The 18,978-nt window shown below is 48.8% G+C and overlaps 1 protein-coding gene across 3 annotated transcripts in view; it reads left to right on the top strand.

Moving 5' to 3' along the window:
* The window catches only part of heatr4 (HEAT repeat containing 4), a 311,409-nt gene that overhangs the window by 126,513 nt on the left and 165,918 nt on the right, over positions 1-18,978 (top strand). For all 3 annotated transcript variants that reach the window (XM_070878686.1, XM_070878685.1, XM_070878687.1), the window contains one exon: positions 3,572-3,676. In XM_070878686.1, coding sequence (XP_070734787.1) covers positions 3,572-3,676 — 105 coding nt within the window. The remainder of the gene's footprint in view (positions 1-3,571; positions 3,677-18,978) is intronic.

The following is an 18,978-nucleotide window of genomic DNA, read 5'->3' as shown; positions in this document are numbered from 1 at the left end:
GCAGACCATCAGGCCCTGGGAATTTATCGGCCTTCAATCCCATCAATTTCCCCTACACAATTTTCCGACTAATAAGGATTTCCCTCAGTTCCTCCTTCTTACTAGACCCTCTGACCCCTTTTATGTCTGGAAGGTTGTTTGTGTCCTCCTTAGTGAATATCGAACCAAAGTACTTGTTCAATTGGTCTGCCATTTATTTGTTCCCCGTTATGACTTCCCCTGATTCTGACTGCAGGGGACCTACGTTTGTCTTTACTAACCTTTTTCTCTTTACATATCTGTAGAAGCCTTTGCAGTCCGTTTTAATGTTCCCTGCAAGCTTCCTCTCGTACTCTATTTTCCCTGCCCTAATGAAACCCTTTGTCCTCCTCTGCTGAGTTCTAAATTTCTCCCAGTCCCTGGGTTCACTGCTATTTCTGGCCAATTTGTATGCCACTTCCTTGGCTTTAATACTATCCCTGATTTCCCTTGATAGCCATGGTTGAGCCACCTTCCCTTTTTTATTTTTACGCCAGACAGGGATGTACAATTGTTGCAGTTCATCCATGCGGTCTCTAAATGTTTGCCATTGCCCATCCACTGTCAATCCCTTAAATATCATTCGCCAATCTTTCCTAGCCAATTCACGCCTCATACCTTCAAAGTTACCCTTCTTTAAGTTCTGGACCATGGTCTCGGAATTAACTGTTTCATTCTCCATCCTAATGTAGAATTCCACCATATTATGGTCACTCTTCCCCAAGGGGCCTCTCACAATGAGATTGCTAATTAATCCTCTCTCATTACACAACACCCAGTCTAAGATGGCCTCCCCCCTAGTTGGTTCCTCTACATATTGGTCTAGAAAACCATCCCTTATGCACTCCAGGAAATCCTCCTCCAACATATTGCTTCCAGTTTGGTTAGCCCAATCTATATGCCACGAGACTGCTAACTTAATAGTGTCTCTAGAAGCACACCTAACTGCCAGAACAGGCCTTCAATTATAAATCAGTTCTTGGGCTTTGTTTAAACTGTTCTGACCATTGATTTTCAAATGTCTCCTTTGTCAGTGTTTTTGGTGGGCTCGTCGGCAGTAACTCGATTAGGGTGTGATAATGTGATATCACTGGTTTTGCATTGTTTTAGGATTGTCCAGTTTCCTGACCATCTCGTTGGGCCCATGATTTCCATTGTGCTTGATTGGGTAATTTGATTATCTCTTAGGGGGTGAATTGGTGTTGCATAGTTCCCTCAGACAGTCTGGGATCCTTAATACATGAATTTGCTTCACAGAGGTTAGCCCCACCTCCTGTATTTGGTAACTCTTTTTCGCAGCCAAAATGTTGTAGAATCTTAAAATTGATATGCTCCTTCCCATATATGTTTAGGGGATCTTAGGCTTCTGTAATTTAGGTCCATTTTGAATTCCCTTTCCTATGAATCCAAACACTGGGGTTGGGGGGGGGGCTCCATGAATGCATCCCCTTTTATCCCCTGCAGGCTTTGCCTGCCCCTTTAAACTCATTTTAAAAGTCCAGAAAGGGGTTCTTCTCCTCTGCAGGGGAAAGGTACCAGGAATCTTTGCGAAATATTGGTAAATTCTACAAATGCAAGGAGTCTAGTGAATAAGGCAGATGAGCTGAGGGCACGTGCAGGTATGATATCATAGCTATTACTGAAAAATGGTTGAAAAGGTAGCTCAACATTCCTGGTTACAGGGTTTTCAGACAAAATAGAGAGGGGGATAAAAAAAAGGAGAGGTGGTCGCAATATTGATTAAAGAAACAATTACAACTGTGAGGGGGGATGATATGTTAGAAGCTGTTCCAGTACAGCTACAACACTTGCATCTACCCTGAAGAACAAAAAAGAGTCAATCACAGTGCTGTGAGTGTACTGTAGATTCCCAAATAATCAGAGGGAAATACAAGAGCAAATATCTTGCAAATTTCTGAGAAGAGCAAAAACAATAGGGCAGTAATAGTAGGGGATTTCAATTATCCTAGTATTAACTGGGATCATCATCATCACAGGCAGTCCCTCGGAATCGAGGAAGACTTGCTTCCACTCTAAAAATGAGTTCTTAGGTGGCTGAACAGTCCAATACGAGAACCACAGTCTCTGTCACAGGTGGGACAGATAGTTGTTGAGGGAAGGGGTGGGTGGGACGGATTTGCCGCACGCTCTTTCCACTGCCTGTGCTTGATTTCTGCATGCTCTCGGCGATGAGACTCAGCGACCGGGAGCAGGTGGATGGGCCGACCCAACCTATATTGTCCCCGGGCTGGGAGCAGTGGGAACGGGTTTCCGCACCGCCCGTGTTGTTGTCCCATCGAGCACGCGCTGACCCACCGCCGACCGACGGCAGCCCCCTCTCCGCCCCATGTGGGAAATCGCCTTGCTGGAGCGGAGTGACCGTCGCTCGGTGCCACTGATAGGTTTCCCCAGCGGGAAGCTGCGTGTGGCTGGGCGGCGAGTCCGACCTTAAAGGGGAAAGGCGCACTGCCGCGGCCGCCATTTTATTTTAATTGTTGGCCGACTGCGAGGTTGGCCCGACAGGCAGCCCAGCATCCCATCTTGGGCACAGGGCCGCAGGCCCGGCCGAAACCCTTCCTGGTGGCCCAGTGGGTGCCACTGAAGTGGCTGCAGAGTTCGCAGCGGCCCTCCCCTTTTACTGAAGGGGAGGGAGGTTGTGACACGTCAGTGTGACGCGACACGTCCGCGTCACGCTGACATCATCAGCGACACACTGATGACACCTACCGAAACCCGCCCGCTGCAAGACCACTTCCACCTCTCAACACCGCCTGGAAGGAGAAAAAAAAGTCCTGAATATCGTTCGATTCTCCGCCCCAGATGAGTAATGGTTCCAATGATACTGCTGGTCATGTCAAACACTCCAAGGGCAGGTACAGCATCGGTTAGATACAGAGTAAAGCTCCCTCTACACTGTCCCATCAAACATTCCCAGGGCAGGTACAGCACGGGTTAGATACAGAGTAAAGCTCCCTCTACACTGTCCCATGAAACATTCCCAGGGCAGGTACAGCACAGGTTAGATACAGAGTAAAGCTCCCTCTACACTGTCCCATCAAACACTCCCAGGGCAGGTACAGCAGTGGTTAGATACAGAGTAAAGCTCCCTCTACACTGTCCCATCAAACATTCCCAGGGCAGGTACAGCACAGGTTAGATACAGAGTAAAGCTCCCTCTACACTGTCCCATCAAACACTCCCAGGGCAGGTACAGCAGTGGTTAGATACAGAGTAAAGCTCCCTCTACACTGTCCCATCAAACACTCCAAGGGCAGGTACAGCACAGGTTAGATACAGAGTAAAGCTCCCTCTACACTGTCCCATCAAACACTCCAAGGGCAGGTACAGCATCGGTTAGATACAGAGTAAAGCTCCCTCTACACTGTCCCATCAAACACTCCCAGGGCAGGTACAGCAGTGGTTAGATACAGAGTAATGCTCCCTCTACACTGTCCCATCAAACACTCTGGCACATTTCTTACTGGCGTTTGATTAACCTGACTCTGGTGCACTTCTTGCTGGTATTTGATTAACCTGCTCTCTTTTTAACTAGCCCCTAGCACACTTCATACTGGCGAAGCACCTGAACAGCCGCAATTGGAAAGACAAGGTGCTGGCGTGCAACGTTCTCTCCTGCCTGCGTGGATCACTTAACAAGGTAGGTCTGAAATCAATTTGTGGAGTTGATTGCGTATTCTGGCCCCCTGTTGTGGCAGGATTTGAACACTTGTTCCCTGTTTGTGTTGCCCCACTAACATCTCGGAGAGGATCACAGCCCCGAGCTGACACGAGACCGGCCTGTAATGGCTGCGGTGTCAGAAGCTCAAACCGCCATTTTGAAAAAAAATCCCCACAGTGTAAATGTTTTTGTACTTCCTCTTTCATCATTCAGGCACTAAACCCAGACTGAGAACGTGTCAAGCAGCCTGGTAAGCAGTACTCCAGGAGTGGTTCAGATTTAAAATGTGATCTATCTCAGGGCACCTCATTCCTCAGAATAGCAGCATGTTTGACTGGGTTTTGTCGCCATTTGCAAATCTCAATGTTGAAGTATCTCGCATGATCACAGCTCTACCTGCACCTCTACCCGCAGCTCATGGCCAGGACACCAGCACTGTTTATTTTCCCATTTCATTCGCATTTATTTTCTAAACCTTGTGAGCTGGACGTAGGTAAGTTTGGGCATCTGGGCCCTGAGTCAGGGGGCGCAGCGCTAAGGGAGGTGTTGTACACCTCTCTCGGGGCGTTAGCATAGGAAACTCCCGAGCTAAAGAGCCGGGCCGGGAGCGCTCCGAGAGACACCTGGGGGCAGGGAGGGGGAAACTAAAATAAAACACAACACCATTCCCAAAACATTGCCCATGGCACCACAACACAAATCGCAAAAAAAATTAAAAGGGCAAACAATCACACTTACTTTCGGAGTCCATTATTCACCTCTTCGCCGATGGGATGGTTGGAGCTCCCTGATTTCCATGGCAGTCACTGCGAGGCGCGCTGCAGGGTGGACGGGTCGGGCGGGAGTCAAAACTCGCGCTGGTGTCGCAACCAGGGCCGTTGCTCACCGGGCGCAGTTCTTCCGGGCGGTGCTGCTCCGCACTGCTGCAAAACCCGATCGATGCGGGGCGCTGGAGGCTGAGCGCCCGACCAGAACACCTCACCACTGCCATTGCCGCCACTCCGGGCAAAAAACGTGTGGGATCACATCGCTGTGCACAGTTGGGCAAGGCAGCTGACGCTGTCCCATCAAACGCTCCCGGGGCAGGAAAGCACGGGTTAGACAATGACTTAGGCCCTGAACTTGGTGCACTCGCCACCGACTGCCGGCAAGTTTTTTGGGCGGTCTCCCCTCGGTGCCAGTTTCCTCTAGTCCTCCCGCCAGCGGAAGGGGAGGACCACTGGGGACCGCCCGCTGATGTCCACTAGCACGCAAAGCGCATAAATGTCTTCCCGCCCGCCAAGCTGCCAGTTTGGGAACGGGACTTGCCAGCGGGAGTCGGCGGCAGCAGGGGGAAGGACCACTGCGTGGAGGCAGGTCTAACCGCAACGGTAAGTATGAAGACCTGCAAAAAAAAGTTAGTAAACTTCTTTTAATTTCTTTTTACAGCGATTTAGCTGGATGGGGTCCCCTGAAGATTTTCCAGTGTTTTTTTTGTGTAAATGTTTATTTTTATGTGTTCCCCCCTCCCTGGGCCTGACTCAATCTTCGGCAGCACTTTGGTGAGGATTGCATTTGCCGCCGAGATTGGGAGCTCCTGCACGCTGCAGCCCACATTCAGGGCATAAGTCGGTTTTTTGCCGCTCAGCGATCCTTTTGGCGACACTTGAGCAGGCCTTAGCTTTGACCAAATTCGGGCCCCTTCGACTTGGGTGTACAGAGCACAATTTCAAAATTTGCGGATGTCACAAAACTTGGAAGTAGAGTGAACAGTGAGGAGGATAGTGATAGACTTCAAGAGAACATAGACAGGCTGGTGGAATGGGCGGACACGTGGCAGATGACATTTAATGCAGAAAAGTGCGAAGTGATACATTTTGGTAGGAAGACTGAGGAAAGGCAATATAAACTAAAGGGTACAACTCTAAAGAGGGTGCACGAACAGAGAGACCTGGGGATATATGTGCACAAATCGTTGAAGGTGGCTGGGCAGGTTGAGAAAGCGGTTAAAAAAGCACACGGTATCCTTGGGCTTCATAAGGAGAGGCATAGAAACATAGAAACATAGAAAATAGGTGCAGGAGTAGGCCATTTGGCCCTTCGAGCCTGAACCGCCATTCAATAAGATCACGTCTGATCATTCCCTCAGTACCCCTTTCCTGCTTTCTCTCCATACCCCTTGATCCCCTTAGCCGTAAGGGTCATATCTAACTCCCTCTTGAATATATCCAATGAACTGGCATCAACAACTCTCTGCGACAGGGAATTCCACAGATTAACAACTCTCTGAGTGAAGAAGTTTCTCCTCATCTCAGTCCTAAATGGCCTACCCCTAATCCTAAGACTATGTCCCCTGGTTCTGGACTCTGGAGCATCCACGATGCTGAGACTGACATGAACAGCACGTTTAGCAAGTTGGTCTTACCGCAGGTAAAGGTTATATAACCAGATAGGGAATGGGTGACCAACAGGAAGAGCAGTGGAATGAAGGTAGTGCAGGGGTCCCCTGCAGCCATCCCCCTGCAAAACTTTGGGTACTGTTGAGGGGAATGACTCATCATAAGGGAGGGCAGCAGCAGCCAAGTTCATGGCACCGTGGGTGGCTCTGCAGCACAGGAGGGCAGGAAAAAGAGTGGGAGAGCTATAGTGATAGGGGATTTGATTGTAAGGGGAATAGATAGGCGTTTCTGCAGCCGCAACCGAGACTACAGGGTGGTATGCAAGGGTCAAGGATGTCTCGGAGCGGGTGCAGGACATTCTGAAAAGGGAAGGTGAACAGCCAGTTGTCGTGGTGCATATAGGTACCAATGACATAGGTAAAAAATGGGATGAGGTCCTACGAGACGAATTTAGAGAGCTAGGAGCTAAATTAAAAAGTAAGACCTCAAAAGTAGTCATCTCAGAATTGCTACCAGTGCCACGTGCTAGTCAGAGTAGGAATCGCAGGATAGCCCAGATGAATACGTGGCTTGAGGAGTGGTGCAACAGGGAGGGATTCAAATTCCTGGGACATTGGAACCGGTTCTGGGGGAGGTAGGACCAATGCAAACCGGATGGTCTGCACCTGGGCAGGACCGGAACCAACGTCCTAGGGGGAGTGTTTGCTAGTGCTGTTAGGGAGGAGTTAAACTAATATGGCAGGGGGATGGGAACCTATGCAGGGAGACAGAGGGAAGTAAAATGGAGGTAGAAGCAAAAGATAGAAAGGAGAATAGTAAAAGTGGAGGGCAGAGAAACCCAAGACAAAAAACAAAAAGGGCCACATTAGAGCAAAATTCTAAAGGGGCAAAGTGTGTTAAAAAGACAAGCCTGAAGGCTCTGTGCCTCAATGCGAGGAGCATTCAGAATAAGGTGGACAGATTAACTGCGCAGATAGCAGTTAACGGATATGATGTAATCGGCATCACGGAGACATGGCTCCAAGGTGACGAAGGCTGGGAACTCAACATCCAGGGGTATTCAATATTTAGGAAGGATAGACAGAGAGGAAAAGGAGGCGGGTGGCGTTGCTGGTTAAAGAGGAAATTAATGCAATAGTAAGGAGGGACATTAGCCTGGATGATGTGGAATCGGTATGGGTGGAGCTGTGGAATACCAGAGGGCAGAAAATGCTAGTGGGAGTTGTGTACAGACCACCAAACAGTAGTAGTGAGTTTGGGGACAGCATCAAACAAGAAATAAGGGATGCGTGCAATAAAGATACAGCAGTTATCATGGGCGACTTTAATCTACATATTGATTGTAGATCTAGTAGCAATGCGGGGGAGGAGGATTTCCTGGAGTGTATTAGGGATGGTTTTCTGGACCAATATGTCGAGGAACCAACTGGAGAGCTGGCCATCCTAGACTGGGTGATGTGTAATGTGGAATGAGAAAGGACTAATTAGCAATCTTGTTGTGCGAGGCCCCTTGGGCAAGAGTGACCATAATATGGTAGAATTCTTTATTAAGATGGAGAGCGACTCGGTTAATTCGGAAACTAGGGTCCTGAACTTAAGGAAAGGTAATGTCGGCGGTATGAGGTGTGAATTGGCTAGAATAGACTGGCAAATGATACTTAAAGGGTTGACGGTGGATAAGCAATGGCAAACATTTAAAGATCACATGGATGAACTTCAGCAATTGTACATCCCTGTCTGGAGTAAAACTAAAAGGGGGAAGGTGGCTCAACTGTGGCTAACAAGGGAAATTAAGGATAGTGTTAAAACCAAGGAAGAGGCATATAAATTGGATAGAAAAAGCAACAAACCTGAGGACTGGGAGAAATTTAGAATTCAACAGAGGAGGACAAAGGGTTTAATTAAGAGGGGGAAAATAGAGTACAAGAGGAAGCTTGCAGGGAACATAAAAACTGACTGCAAAAGCTTCTATAAATATGTGAAGAGAAAAAGATTAGTGAAGACAAACGTAGGTTCCTTGCAGTCGGATTCAGGTGAATTTATAATGGGGAACAAGGAAATGGCAGACCAATTGAACAAATACTTTGGTTCTGTCTTCACAAAGGAAGACACAAATAACCTTCCAAATGTATTAGGGGACAGTGGGTCTCATGAGAAGGAGGAACTGAAGGACATCTTTGTGTTAGGGAAATTGATGGGATCGAAGGTCGATAAATCTCCGGGGCCTGATAGTCTGCATCCCAGAGTACTTAAGGAAGTGGCCCTAGAAATAGTGGATGCACTGGTGATCATTCTCCAACAGTCTATCGACTCTGAATCAGTTCCTATGGACTGGAGGGTAGCTAATGTAACACCACTTTTTAAAAAAGGAGGGAGAGAGAAAGCAGGTAATTATAGACCGGGTTAGCCTGACATCATTAATGGGGAAAATGTTGGAATCAATCATTAAGGCTGAAATAGCAGCGCATTTGGAAAGCAGTGACAGGATCGGTCCAAGTCAGCATGGATTTATGAAAGGGAAATCATGCTTGACGAATCTTCTGGAATTTTTTAAGGATGTAACTAGCAGTGTGGACAAGGGAGAACCAGTGGATGTGGTGTATTTGGACTTTGAAAAGGCTTTTGATAAGGTCCCACACAAGAGATTGGTGTGCAAAATCAAAGCGCATGGTATTGGGGGTAATGTACTGACGTGGATAGAGAACTGGTTGACAGACAGGAAGCAGAGAGTCGGGATAAACGGGTCCTTTTCAGAATGGCAGGCAGTGACTAGTGGAGTGCCGCAGGGCTCAGTGCTGGGACCCCAGCTCTTTACAATATACATGAACGATTTAGATGAAGGAATTAAGTGTAATATCTCCAGGTTTGCAGATGACACTAAATTGGATGGCAGTGTGAGCTGTGAGGAGGATGCTAAGAGGCTGCAGGGTGACTTGGACAGGTTAGGTGAGTGGGCAAATGCATGGCAGATGCAGTAAAATGTGGATAAATGTGAGGTTATCCATTTTGGGGGCAAAAACACGAAGGCAGAGTATTATCTGAATGGTGGCAGATTAGGAAAAGGGGAGGTGCAACGAGACCTGGTGCCATGGTTCATCAGTCATTGAAAGTTGGCATGCAGGTACAGCAGGCGGTGAAGAAGGCAAATGGTATGTTGGCCTTCATAGCTAGGGGATTTGAGTATAGGAGCAGGGAGGTCTTACTGCAGTTGTACAGGGCCTTGGTGAGGCCTTACCTGGAATATTGTATTCAGTTTTGTTCTCCTAATCTGAGGAAGGACGTTCTTGCTATAGAGGGTGTAAAGTCCTGTCCCCTTTGTACAGATTCACACGAGGCATGTAGTGAAGTCAAGGTCACTCTGGACCTGCACCTTTATTTCACAGCTCTGGAATGCTGCACTTGCCTGAGACCTGTCCTTATATACCTGTCTCTTGCAAGTGCACCCCCGGTGGTAAGGTATGCTGGTGGTTACAGGTCATATCTTATTACAGTCATGTATAGCATGTTAGGATACAGTTATATATAATAATGTAAGATACATGACATCACCCTCCCCCAAGGTCTTATTGTCTTTATAGGTTCAGTCTCTCAGGTGGTCTACGCTCTCGCATGGTGCGTCTGAGTTGTGGTTCAGTTGTTTGCCTTGGTGTCTATTTTTCTTTGGGTGTGGTTGCTGGTATCTCGCCTGGGCTGTCTGTTTCGATTGGTGTGATTGTTGTTGACTCGCCTGGGCTGTCTTTTGGGATTGTCCTTTCCTCAGGTTGTTCCCTCTGTCTGTCCACCAGGTGTGGTGCGAGATCCACATTGTAGTCTGCCTCTGGTTCCGCAGTGTTGTTGGTAAATCTGCTTTTGACTTGGTCTACATGCCTCCGGCAGGTTTTTCCGTTGTCCATTTGTACGACCAGTAGCCTGTTTCCTTCCTTGCCCGTTTGGGACCCCTGCCATAGTTTAGTACCAACACTTTGTCCCCTATCTCATTCCATCTCCCCCTCGAATTTCTGGCATGGTACTCAGTCAGCTTACGGCGCTTTGCCTCAATGATTTCGTGCATGTCTGGGAGGATTAATGAGAGTCTTGTTTTTAAAGTCCTTTTCATCAACAGTTGCGCGGGGGGGGATCCCAGTCAATGAGTGCGGACGAGATCTGTATGCCAGCAGCAGCGTGGGACCTTGGATTTTAAGCATGCCTTGTTTAATGATTTGCACTGCTCTCTCCGCCTGGCCATTGGAGGCCGGCTTGAACGGTGCCGTCTTGACGTAATTTATGCCGTGGTCAATTATAAAGTCTTGGAATTCTGCGCAGGTGAAGCACGGACCATTGTCACTGACCAATATGTCAGGGATTCCGTGCGTTGCAAACATGGCTACGAGGCTCTCCACAGTGGTGGAGGTTGTGCTCAAGTTTAAAATGGTGTATTCGATCCACTTTGAAAATGCATCGACAACTACGAGGAACATTTTGCCCATGAATAGGCTCGCATAGTCTACATGCACCCACGACCACGGTTTGGTAGGCCAGGGCCAGGGGCTCAGTGGAGCCTCGCTGGGGGCATTGCTGAGTTGGGCACAAATGGTGCACCTTCGGACGCAGAGCTTCAAGTCCACGTCAATACAAGGCCACCAGACGTGGGATCTGGCTATGGCCTTCATGAGAACGATCCCCGGGTGCTCGCGGTGGAGCTCCCGGACAAATGCCTCTCTGCCTCGCAGAGGCATGACTACTCGGCTGCCCCACATCAGGCAGTCTGCTTGTAGTGATAGCTCATGCATGCGCCTGTGAAAGGGTTTTAATTCTTCAGGGCAGGCATCGCGAGTCTCTGCCCAGTCACCGGTTAGGACACATCTTTTTACTAAGGATAACGTGGGGTCGCTGGCCGTCCAGGCTCTGATTTGGCGAACTGTCATGGGCGAACCTGTGGACTCAAAGGCATTGATTGCCATGACTATCTCACAGTCCTGTTCATCAGACCCTTCCGTGGTCGCCAGGGGTAACCTGCTGAGCGCGTCGGCACAGTTGTCTGTGCCTTATGGTATAGTCGTAGGACACTAGCATGAGTGCCCACCGTTGAATTTGCGCCGAGGCGTTGCCGTTTATTGCCTTGCTCTCAGATAGGAGGGACGTAAGGGGTTTGTGGTCGGTTTCTAACGCGAACTTGGCCCCGAAAAAGTATTGGTGCATCTTTTTGACACCGTACACGCACGCGAGCGCCTCCTTCTCTACCATTCCGTACCCGCGCTCCGCCCGCGAAAGTGACCTGGAGGCATAAGCTATGGGTTGTAATTTGTCCGCACTATTGACATGTTGCAAAAGGCACCCGACCCCATACGCTGACGCATCACATGTGGGAACTAGCTTTTTACCTGGGTCAAAGAAAGTCAAAACACTGTTGGAACACAGAAGGTTGCGTGCCTTATTGAAGGCGCGTTCCTGGGCGTCCCCCCAAAACCAATCGCACCCCTTCCTGAGTAGCACATGGAGAGGCTCCAGCAGCGTGCTTAAGTTCTGCATAAAGTTCCCAAAGTAATTGAGTAGCCCGAGAAAGGCGCGCAGTTCTGAGACATTCCGGGGCCTGGGTGCCAGGCGAATTGCTTCTGTTTTGGACTCTGTTGGGCGGATTCCATCAGCGGCAATCCTTCTGTCCAAAAATTCAACCTCGGGTGCGAGAAACAGGCACTTGGATTTCTTGACTCGTAGGCCTACCCGATCCAACCGCTTTAGTACTTCCTCCAAATTACGGAGGTGGGAGTCGGTGTCCCTGCCCGTGAGAAGTATGTTGTCTTGAAATACAACCTTCCCCGGGATGGACTTGAGCAGACGCTCCATGTTGCGTTGGAATATGGCAGCCGCCGACCTGATGCCGAATGGGCATCGATTGTACATGAAAAGGCCTCGATGTGTGTTGATGGTGGTGAGTAGCTTGGATTCCTCGGTCAATTCTTGCGTCATATACGCAAATGTGAGGTCTCATTTTGAGAAAAGGTTACCTCCAGCCAATGTGGCAAATAAGTCCTCCGCTCTGGGCAGTGGGTACTGGTCCTGTAGGGAGACTCTGTTTATGGTAGATTTGTAGTCCCCACAGATTTGTACGGATCCATCAGGCTTCACGACTGGGACGATGGGACTTGCCCAGTCGCTAAATTCCACAGGTGATATAATGCCTTCCCGCAGAAGCCTGTCTAGTTCGTGTTCAATCTTTTCCCTCATCACATAGGGTACAGCTCTGGCCTTGTGATGGAACGGTCTAGCATCCTGTGTGATGTAGATTTTGACTTTGGCCCCTTTGAAAGTGCCCACACCTGGCTGAAAGAGATGTTCAAATCGCTTTCTAACTGTTGAGCAGGAGGTCCATTCCTCTAATGACATGGCATGGACATCATCCCATTTCCAGTTTAGTTTTTCCAGCCAGCTTCTCCCCAGCAGTGCTGGGGGGTCTCCGGGGACAATCCACAGGGGAAGTCGGTTCATTGTCCCTTTGTGTGTGACAGAGAGCATGGCGCTGCCGAGGACTGGTACGATTTCTTTGGTATAGGTCCTTAGTTTGGTGTCGACCCTTGTGAGTTTTGGTCTGTCTCTTTTATGCGGCCACAGTTGTTCAAATTGTTGAGCGCCCATGAGAAATTGACTCGCTCCCATATCCAGCTCCATGTTGACAGATATCCCATTGAGTAGGACCCTCATCATTATAGGAGGCATCCTGTTGTCGGAGCAGCGGCCATTGATCGTGTTGACCCGTTGTATATCGGTGTCCCGGATACTGTCCCCACCATCTTCTGGTCCGCTTTCCGACCCATCCGATTCGTATACCAGCCGAGCTGCCGTTTTTTTGCACATGCGGGCCAAATGCCCTGTATATTCACAGTTCCTGCAAACAGCCTGCTGAAATCGACATCCCCTTGACGAGTGCCCACCCCACACTTCCACCACAGACTGCATGCAAAGAATGAGCTGCGTCTGGCTGATCTCTCTTGAGCTTCTCTCAGTTTGTAGTTGATTGCTCGCATTGTGGGTTGATGAGGTGTGAACGGCCGTTCCTGTGGCCCTTGATGGCTTCTGTTGCCACTGCTTGCTGTCGAAATCCTGTTCTCCCGGTTTTGTCTGTGTGTGGGGGTGGCAGCCTGTCTAACGCTGTGAACTCCTTGTTCCATTATTTCATTAGTTGTCGTACCTGCATTGTAAATCAACCTCGTTTCTTCTTCCCCTACCAAGAATGTCTGTGCAACCAGTGCTGCTGCCTCTAAGGTCAGGTTCTTTGTCTCTATGAGCTTTCGGAATATGCCTGCGTGGCCTATTCCTTCAATGAAAAAATCTCTCAGCATTTCTCTCCTCAGTTCATCGGAGAACTCACATAAACTAGCCAACCTCCGAAGTTCCGCCACGAAGTCGGGTATGCTCTGGCCCACACAGCGTCTGTAGTTGTAGAACCTGTGTAGGCTGCTCGCTGGCTTCAGGTGGTCTCTTACCAGTGTGCTCAATTCTTCAAATGACTTGCTTGCTGGTTTCTCGGGTGCCAGCAGATCCTTCATTAAAGCGTATGTTTTCGAGCCACAGCTGGTTAAGAGATGGGCTCTTCTCTTGTCTGCTTTGTCGTCTCCTAACCAGTCTTTGGTTACAAAGCTTTGCTGGAGCCTTTCTATAAAGTCCTCCCAATTGTCTCCCGCATTGTACTTTTCATCTGATCCGTTGTTCGCCATTCTGTGGATTCTGTAATCCCGTAACCCGTCGCCACTGTAAAGTCCTGTCCCCTCAGTACAAGTGCACCCCTGGTGATAAGGTATGCTGGTGGTTACAGGTCATATCTTATTACAGTCATGTATAGCATGTTAGGATACAGTTATATATAATAATGTAAGATACATGACAGAGGGAGTGCAGTGAAGGTTCACCAGACTAATTCCAGGGATGGCTGGACTGACATATGAGGAGAGACTGGATCAACTGGGCCTGTATTCACTGGAGTTTAGAAGGATGAGAGGAGATCTCATAGAAACGTATAAGATTCTGACAGGACTGGACAGGTTAGATGCAGGAAGAATGTTCCCGATGTTGGGGAAGTCCAGAACCAGGGGACATAGTCTTAGGATATGGGGTAGGGCATTTAGTACTGAGATGAGGAGAAACTTCTTCACTGAGAGAGTTGTTAATCTGTGGAATTCCCTGCCGCAGAGAGTTGTTGATGCCAGTTCATTGGATATATTCAAGAGGGAGTTAGATATGGCCCTTACGGCTAAAGTAGGAAAGGGGTACTGAGGGAATGATCAGCCATGATCTTATTGAATGGCGGTGCAGGCTCGAAGGGCCAAATGGCCTACTCCCGCACCTATTTTTTATGTTTCTATGTTTCCCCAACATCGGGAACATTCTTCCCACATCTAACCTGTCCAGTCCCGTAAGAATCTTATACGTTTCTATGAAATCCCCTCTCAGCCTTCTAAACTCCAGTGAATAAAGGTAGAGAGTACAAAAACAAAGAAGTTATGATGAACCTGTATAAAACATTGGTTTGGCCTCAACTGGAGTTTTGTGTTCCAAATCTGGGCATCGCACTTTAGGCTTAGTGGTATGGAGGGCTTCAACTATCCTAATATGGACTGGAGTAGTAATAGTGTAAAGGACAGAGAGGGGTAAGAACTTCTGAAACATGTTCAGGAGAACTTTCTTGATCAGTATATTTCTGGCCCAACGAAAAGGGAGGCATTGCTGGATCTGGTTCTGGGGAATCAGGTAGGGTAAGTAGAGCAAGTGTCAGTAGGGGAACAGTGACCATAATATCATAAGGTTTAAATTAGCTGTGGAAAAGGACAGGGAGCAATCTAGAGTAAAAATCTGAATTGGAGGAAGGCCAATTTCAGTAGGTTGAGAATGGATCTGGCCTGGGTAAATTGGAATAAAAGATTGGTAGACAAAACTGTAATCAAACAATGGGCAGCCTTTAAAGAGGAAATAGTTCAGGTACAGTTGAGGTACATTCCCACGGGGGGGAAAGGCAGGGCAACTAAAGTCAGAGCTCCCTGGATAACGAAAGAGATAGAGAGTAAGATGAAGCAGAAAAAGAGCGCGTATATGACAGATATCAGGTTGAGAATACAAGTGAGAATCAGGCTGAATATAGAAAGTTCAGTGGGGAAATGAAAAAGGAACGAGAATAATTCCTAGCTTAAAGAACCTTAGTTACTCAGATAGAATTAAGGTTCAGGGTCTGTTTGCTGAATACCGAAAGTTCAGAGGGGAAGTGAAAATGGAAATAAGAGGGACAAAGAGAGGGTATGAGAATAGAATAGCAGCTAACACAACAGGGAATCCAAAAGTCTTCTATCGGCATATAAATAGTAAACGGGTAGTAAGATGGGAGGGGGTGTGGTCATTAGAGACCAAAAAGAAGACCTAAGCATGGAGGCAGAGGACATGACTGAGGTACTAAATGAGAACTTTACATCTGTCTTCACCAAGGAAGAAGATGATGCCAAAATCGTAGTGAAAGAGGAGGTACTGGAGATACTGGATGGGATAAAAATTGATAAAGAGGAGATTCTAGATAGGTTGGCTGGACTTAAAGAGCTGGATTTTCGATTGTCTACCTCAGTTCGTGGCCAGAGGGGGCATTAATGAGAGCATAAGAGGTTACCGCCCGGGCATGCAGCTTTTAGCGCCCCGACCGAAAATTCATTCGAGGCTCACCGGGGGCGCAAACCGCTAGCGCCCGGCTGCTGACTTTCGTTCCGATCCTGACGTATTCCTGGTACAATGCCCACGCTTGCGCCCCAGTCGGTAAATTCGGTGCAGCCGCCTCATTGAGCACCCGCCAAGAACAACGTCTGGGAAAACAGTCGGTCCAGGCTTGCAGAGTCGTTAACTGGCGGCTACTTAAAGGGATGAGGAAGCGCTTCCCTCGGCAGTCACAGTCAGTGCAACGGTTACACACAGCACGGTGCGTGAGCCTCCCAGTTTGCAGCGGCAGACAGACATAACAGTGCAGGTTGAAAATAAGTGATTTTGACAACTTTAATGGGTGCATTACTGTGCCGCGCCTTTAAGACTTGGCTTTTCCCAGGATCTGATTCTGAATTCCGCGCATGCAAGATGGGTCCGCCAAGTTTACCGACCAAACTTTCGTTATGGCCCCTCCCCCAGCTCTGGTGTGCAACGGCTGGTGTGGCAGATTAGATTTAACACAGAGAAGTGATACATTTTGGTAGGAAGAACAAGGAGAGGAAATATAATCTAATGGGGTGCATGAACAGAGAGTCCTGAGGGTATATGTGCACAAATCGTTGAAGGTGGCAGGGTAAGTTGAGAAAGCGGTTAAAAAAGCTTACGGGATCCTGGGCTTCATAAATAGAGGCATAGAGTACAGAAGCAAGGAAGTTATGATGAATCTTTATAAAACACTGGTTTGGCCTCAACTGGACTATTGCATTCAATTCTGGCACCGCACTTTAGGAAGGATGTGAAAGCCTTAGAGAGGGTGCAGTAAAGATTTACGAGAATGATTCCAGGGATGAGGGACTTCAGTTACGTGGAGAGACTGGAGAAGCTGGGGTTGTTCTCCTTAGAACAGAGAAGATTGAGAGGAGATTTGATAGATGTGTTCAAAATCATGAGGGGTCTAGACAGAATGGATAGAGAGAAACTGTTCCCATTGGTGGAAGGGTCGAGAAGCAGAGGACACAGATTGGCAAAAGAACCAAAGATGACATGAGGAAAACCTTTTTTACGCAGCGAGTGGTTAGGATCTGGAATTCACTGCCTGAGATGATGATGGAGGCAGATTCAATTGTGGCTTTTAAAAGAGAATTGGATAAGTACCTGAAGGAAAAAAAAATGCTGGGCTGCGGGGAAAGGGCGACGGAGTGAGAATAGCTGAAGTGCTCTTGCAGAGAGCCGGCATGGGCTCGATGGGCCAAATGGCCTCCTTCTGTGCTATATCCATTCGATGATTCTAGGCCAGGAGAAGCTCAGATCTACTGTTGAGGAATAGTGAGGGAGCGAGGAAAGCAGTTCCTGCTGTTGGAGAGAGGAGGGGCTGCCTGAGTGCTTCCAGACACGTTGGACTATCATGATGAGCTATGTAACTAGTTGAAGAGGGAGTTTCACTCTTTCAAAACTGTCATGTATGTATGCTTGGGATTACAGCAACCCAACTCGGGAGGAGCAAAGCAGCATTACAGACAGCTAAAGGCTAAGGTCCAACAAAAGGTCCAACAAAAAATCCAGGACCTAAAGAACAGGTGGTGGATGGAGAAAGCACAGGAGTTACAACAATTGGCCGACAGCCATGTAGGTGGCCTTGACTTCACCGCAGTCAAGGCCACCTACGGTCCAAATACCCAACGTCCCACCCCACTGCTGGCCAAGAACGGGAAAACACTCATCAAGGACACAGAGGCAGTCAGGGCCCGCTGGAAGGAGCACTTCGAAGATCTCCTCAATTGAGATTCTACCTTTGACTCGATTGTTCTCGACTCCATTCCGCAGCATGCTACCCGCCACCACCTCAATGAGACCCCAGCCCTGCACGAGGTCGAAAAAGCCATAAGACAGCTAAAATACAACAAGGCTACGGGAGCGGATGAAATCCCTGCTGAGGCACTGAAGTATGGCGGAGAGGCACTGCTGGTGCGAATACACGACCTCATCTCTCTCTCATCTGGAGGGAGGAGAGCATGCCGGGAGATGTTAGAGATGCAGTGATCGTGACCATCTTTAAAAAGGGGACAAGTCCGACTGCGGCAACTACAGAGGAATCTCCCTGCTATCAGCCACTGGGAAAGTCATCGGTACCGTCCTCCTCAACCGTCTTCTCCCCATGGCCGAGGAGCTCCTCCCAGAGTCGCAGTGCGGATTTCATCCCCTCCGGGGCACAACGAACATGATTTTTGCAGCGTGACAGCTGCAGGAAAAATGCAGGGAACAGCTCCAGCCCTTATACATGGCCTTCTTCGACCTTACAAAGGCCTTTGACACAGTCAACCGCGAGGGTCTATAGAGCGTCTTCCTCCGTTTCGGATGCCTCCAAAAGTATGTCACCATCCTCCGCCTGCTCCATGACAACATGCAGGCCATGATCCTTACCTACGGACCCAATCCACGTCTGACCCGGGGTCAAGCAGGGCTGCGTCATCGCCGCAACCCTCTTCTCAATCTTCCTCGCTGCCATGCTCCACCTCACAGTTGACAAGCTCCCCGCTGGAGTGGAACAAAGTACAGAACCAGTGAGAAGCTGTTCAACCTTCGCCATCTCCAGGCCAGATCCAAGACCACTCCAACCTCTGTCGTCGAGCTACAGTACGCGGACGATGCCTGCGTCTGTGCACACACAGAGGCTGAACTCCAGGACATAGTCGATGTATTTACCGAGGCATATGAAAGCATGGGCCTTACGCTAAACATTAGTAAGACAAAGGTCCTCCACCAGCCTGTCCTCGCCGCACAGCACTGTCCCCCAGACATCAAGATCCACGCGTGGCCCTGGACAACGTGGACCACTTTTGCTTATCTCGGGAGCCTCCTATCAACAGGAGCAGGCATTGACGACGAGATTTAACGCCGCCTCCAGTGTGCCAGTGCAGCCTTCGGCCACCTAAGGAAAAGAGTGTTTGAAGACCAGGCCCTCAAAACTGTCACCAAGCTCATAGTCTACAAGGCCGTAGTAATACCCGCCCTCCTGTATGGCTCAGAGACCTGGACCATGTACAGTAGACACCTCAAGTCGCTAGAGAAATACCACCAACGATGTCTCCGCAAGATCCTACAAATCCCCTGGGAGGACATACACACCAACATTAACGTCCTCATCCAGGCCAACATCCCCAGCATTGAAGCACTGACCACACTTGATCAGCTCTGCTGGGCAGGCCACATAGTTCGCATGCCAAACACAAGACTCCCAAAGCAAGCGCTCTACTC

Source organism: Pristiophorus japonicus, chromosome 4 (assembly GCF_044704955.1).
Source record: "Pristiophorus japonicus isolate sPriJap1 chromosome 4, sPriJap1.hap1, whole genome shotgun sequence".
Classification (NCBI taxonomy): Eukaryota; Metazoa; Chordata; class Chondrichthyes; family Pristiophoridae; genus Pristiophorus; species Pristiophorus japonicus.
Note: the sequence above shows the minus strand (reverse complement) of the source record. Positions and strands in the feature narration are given on the sequence as shown.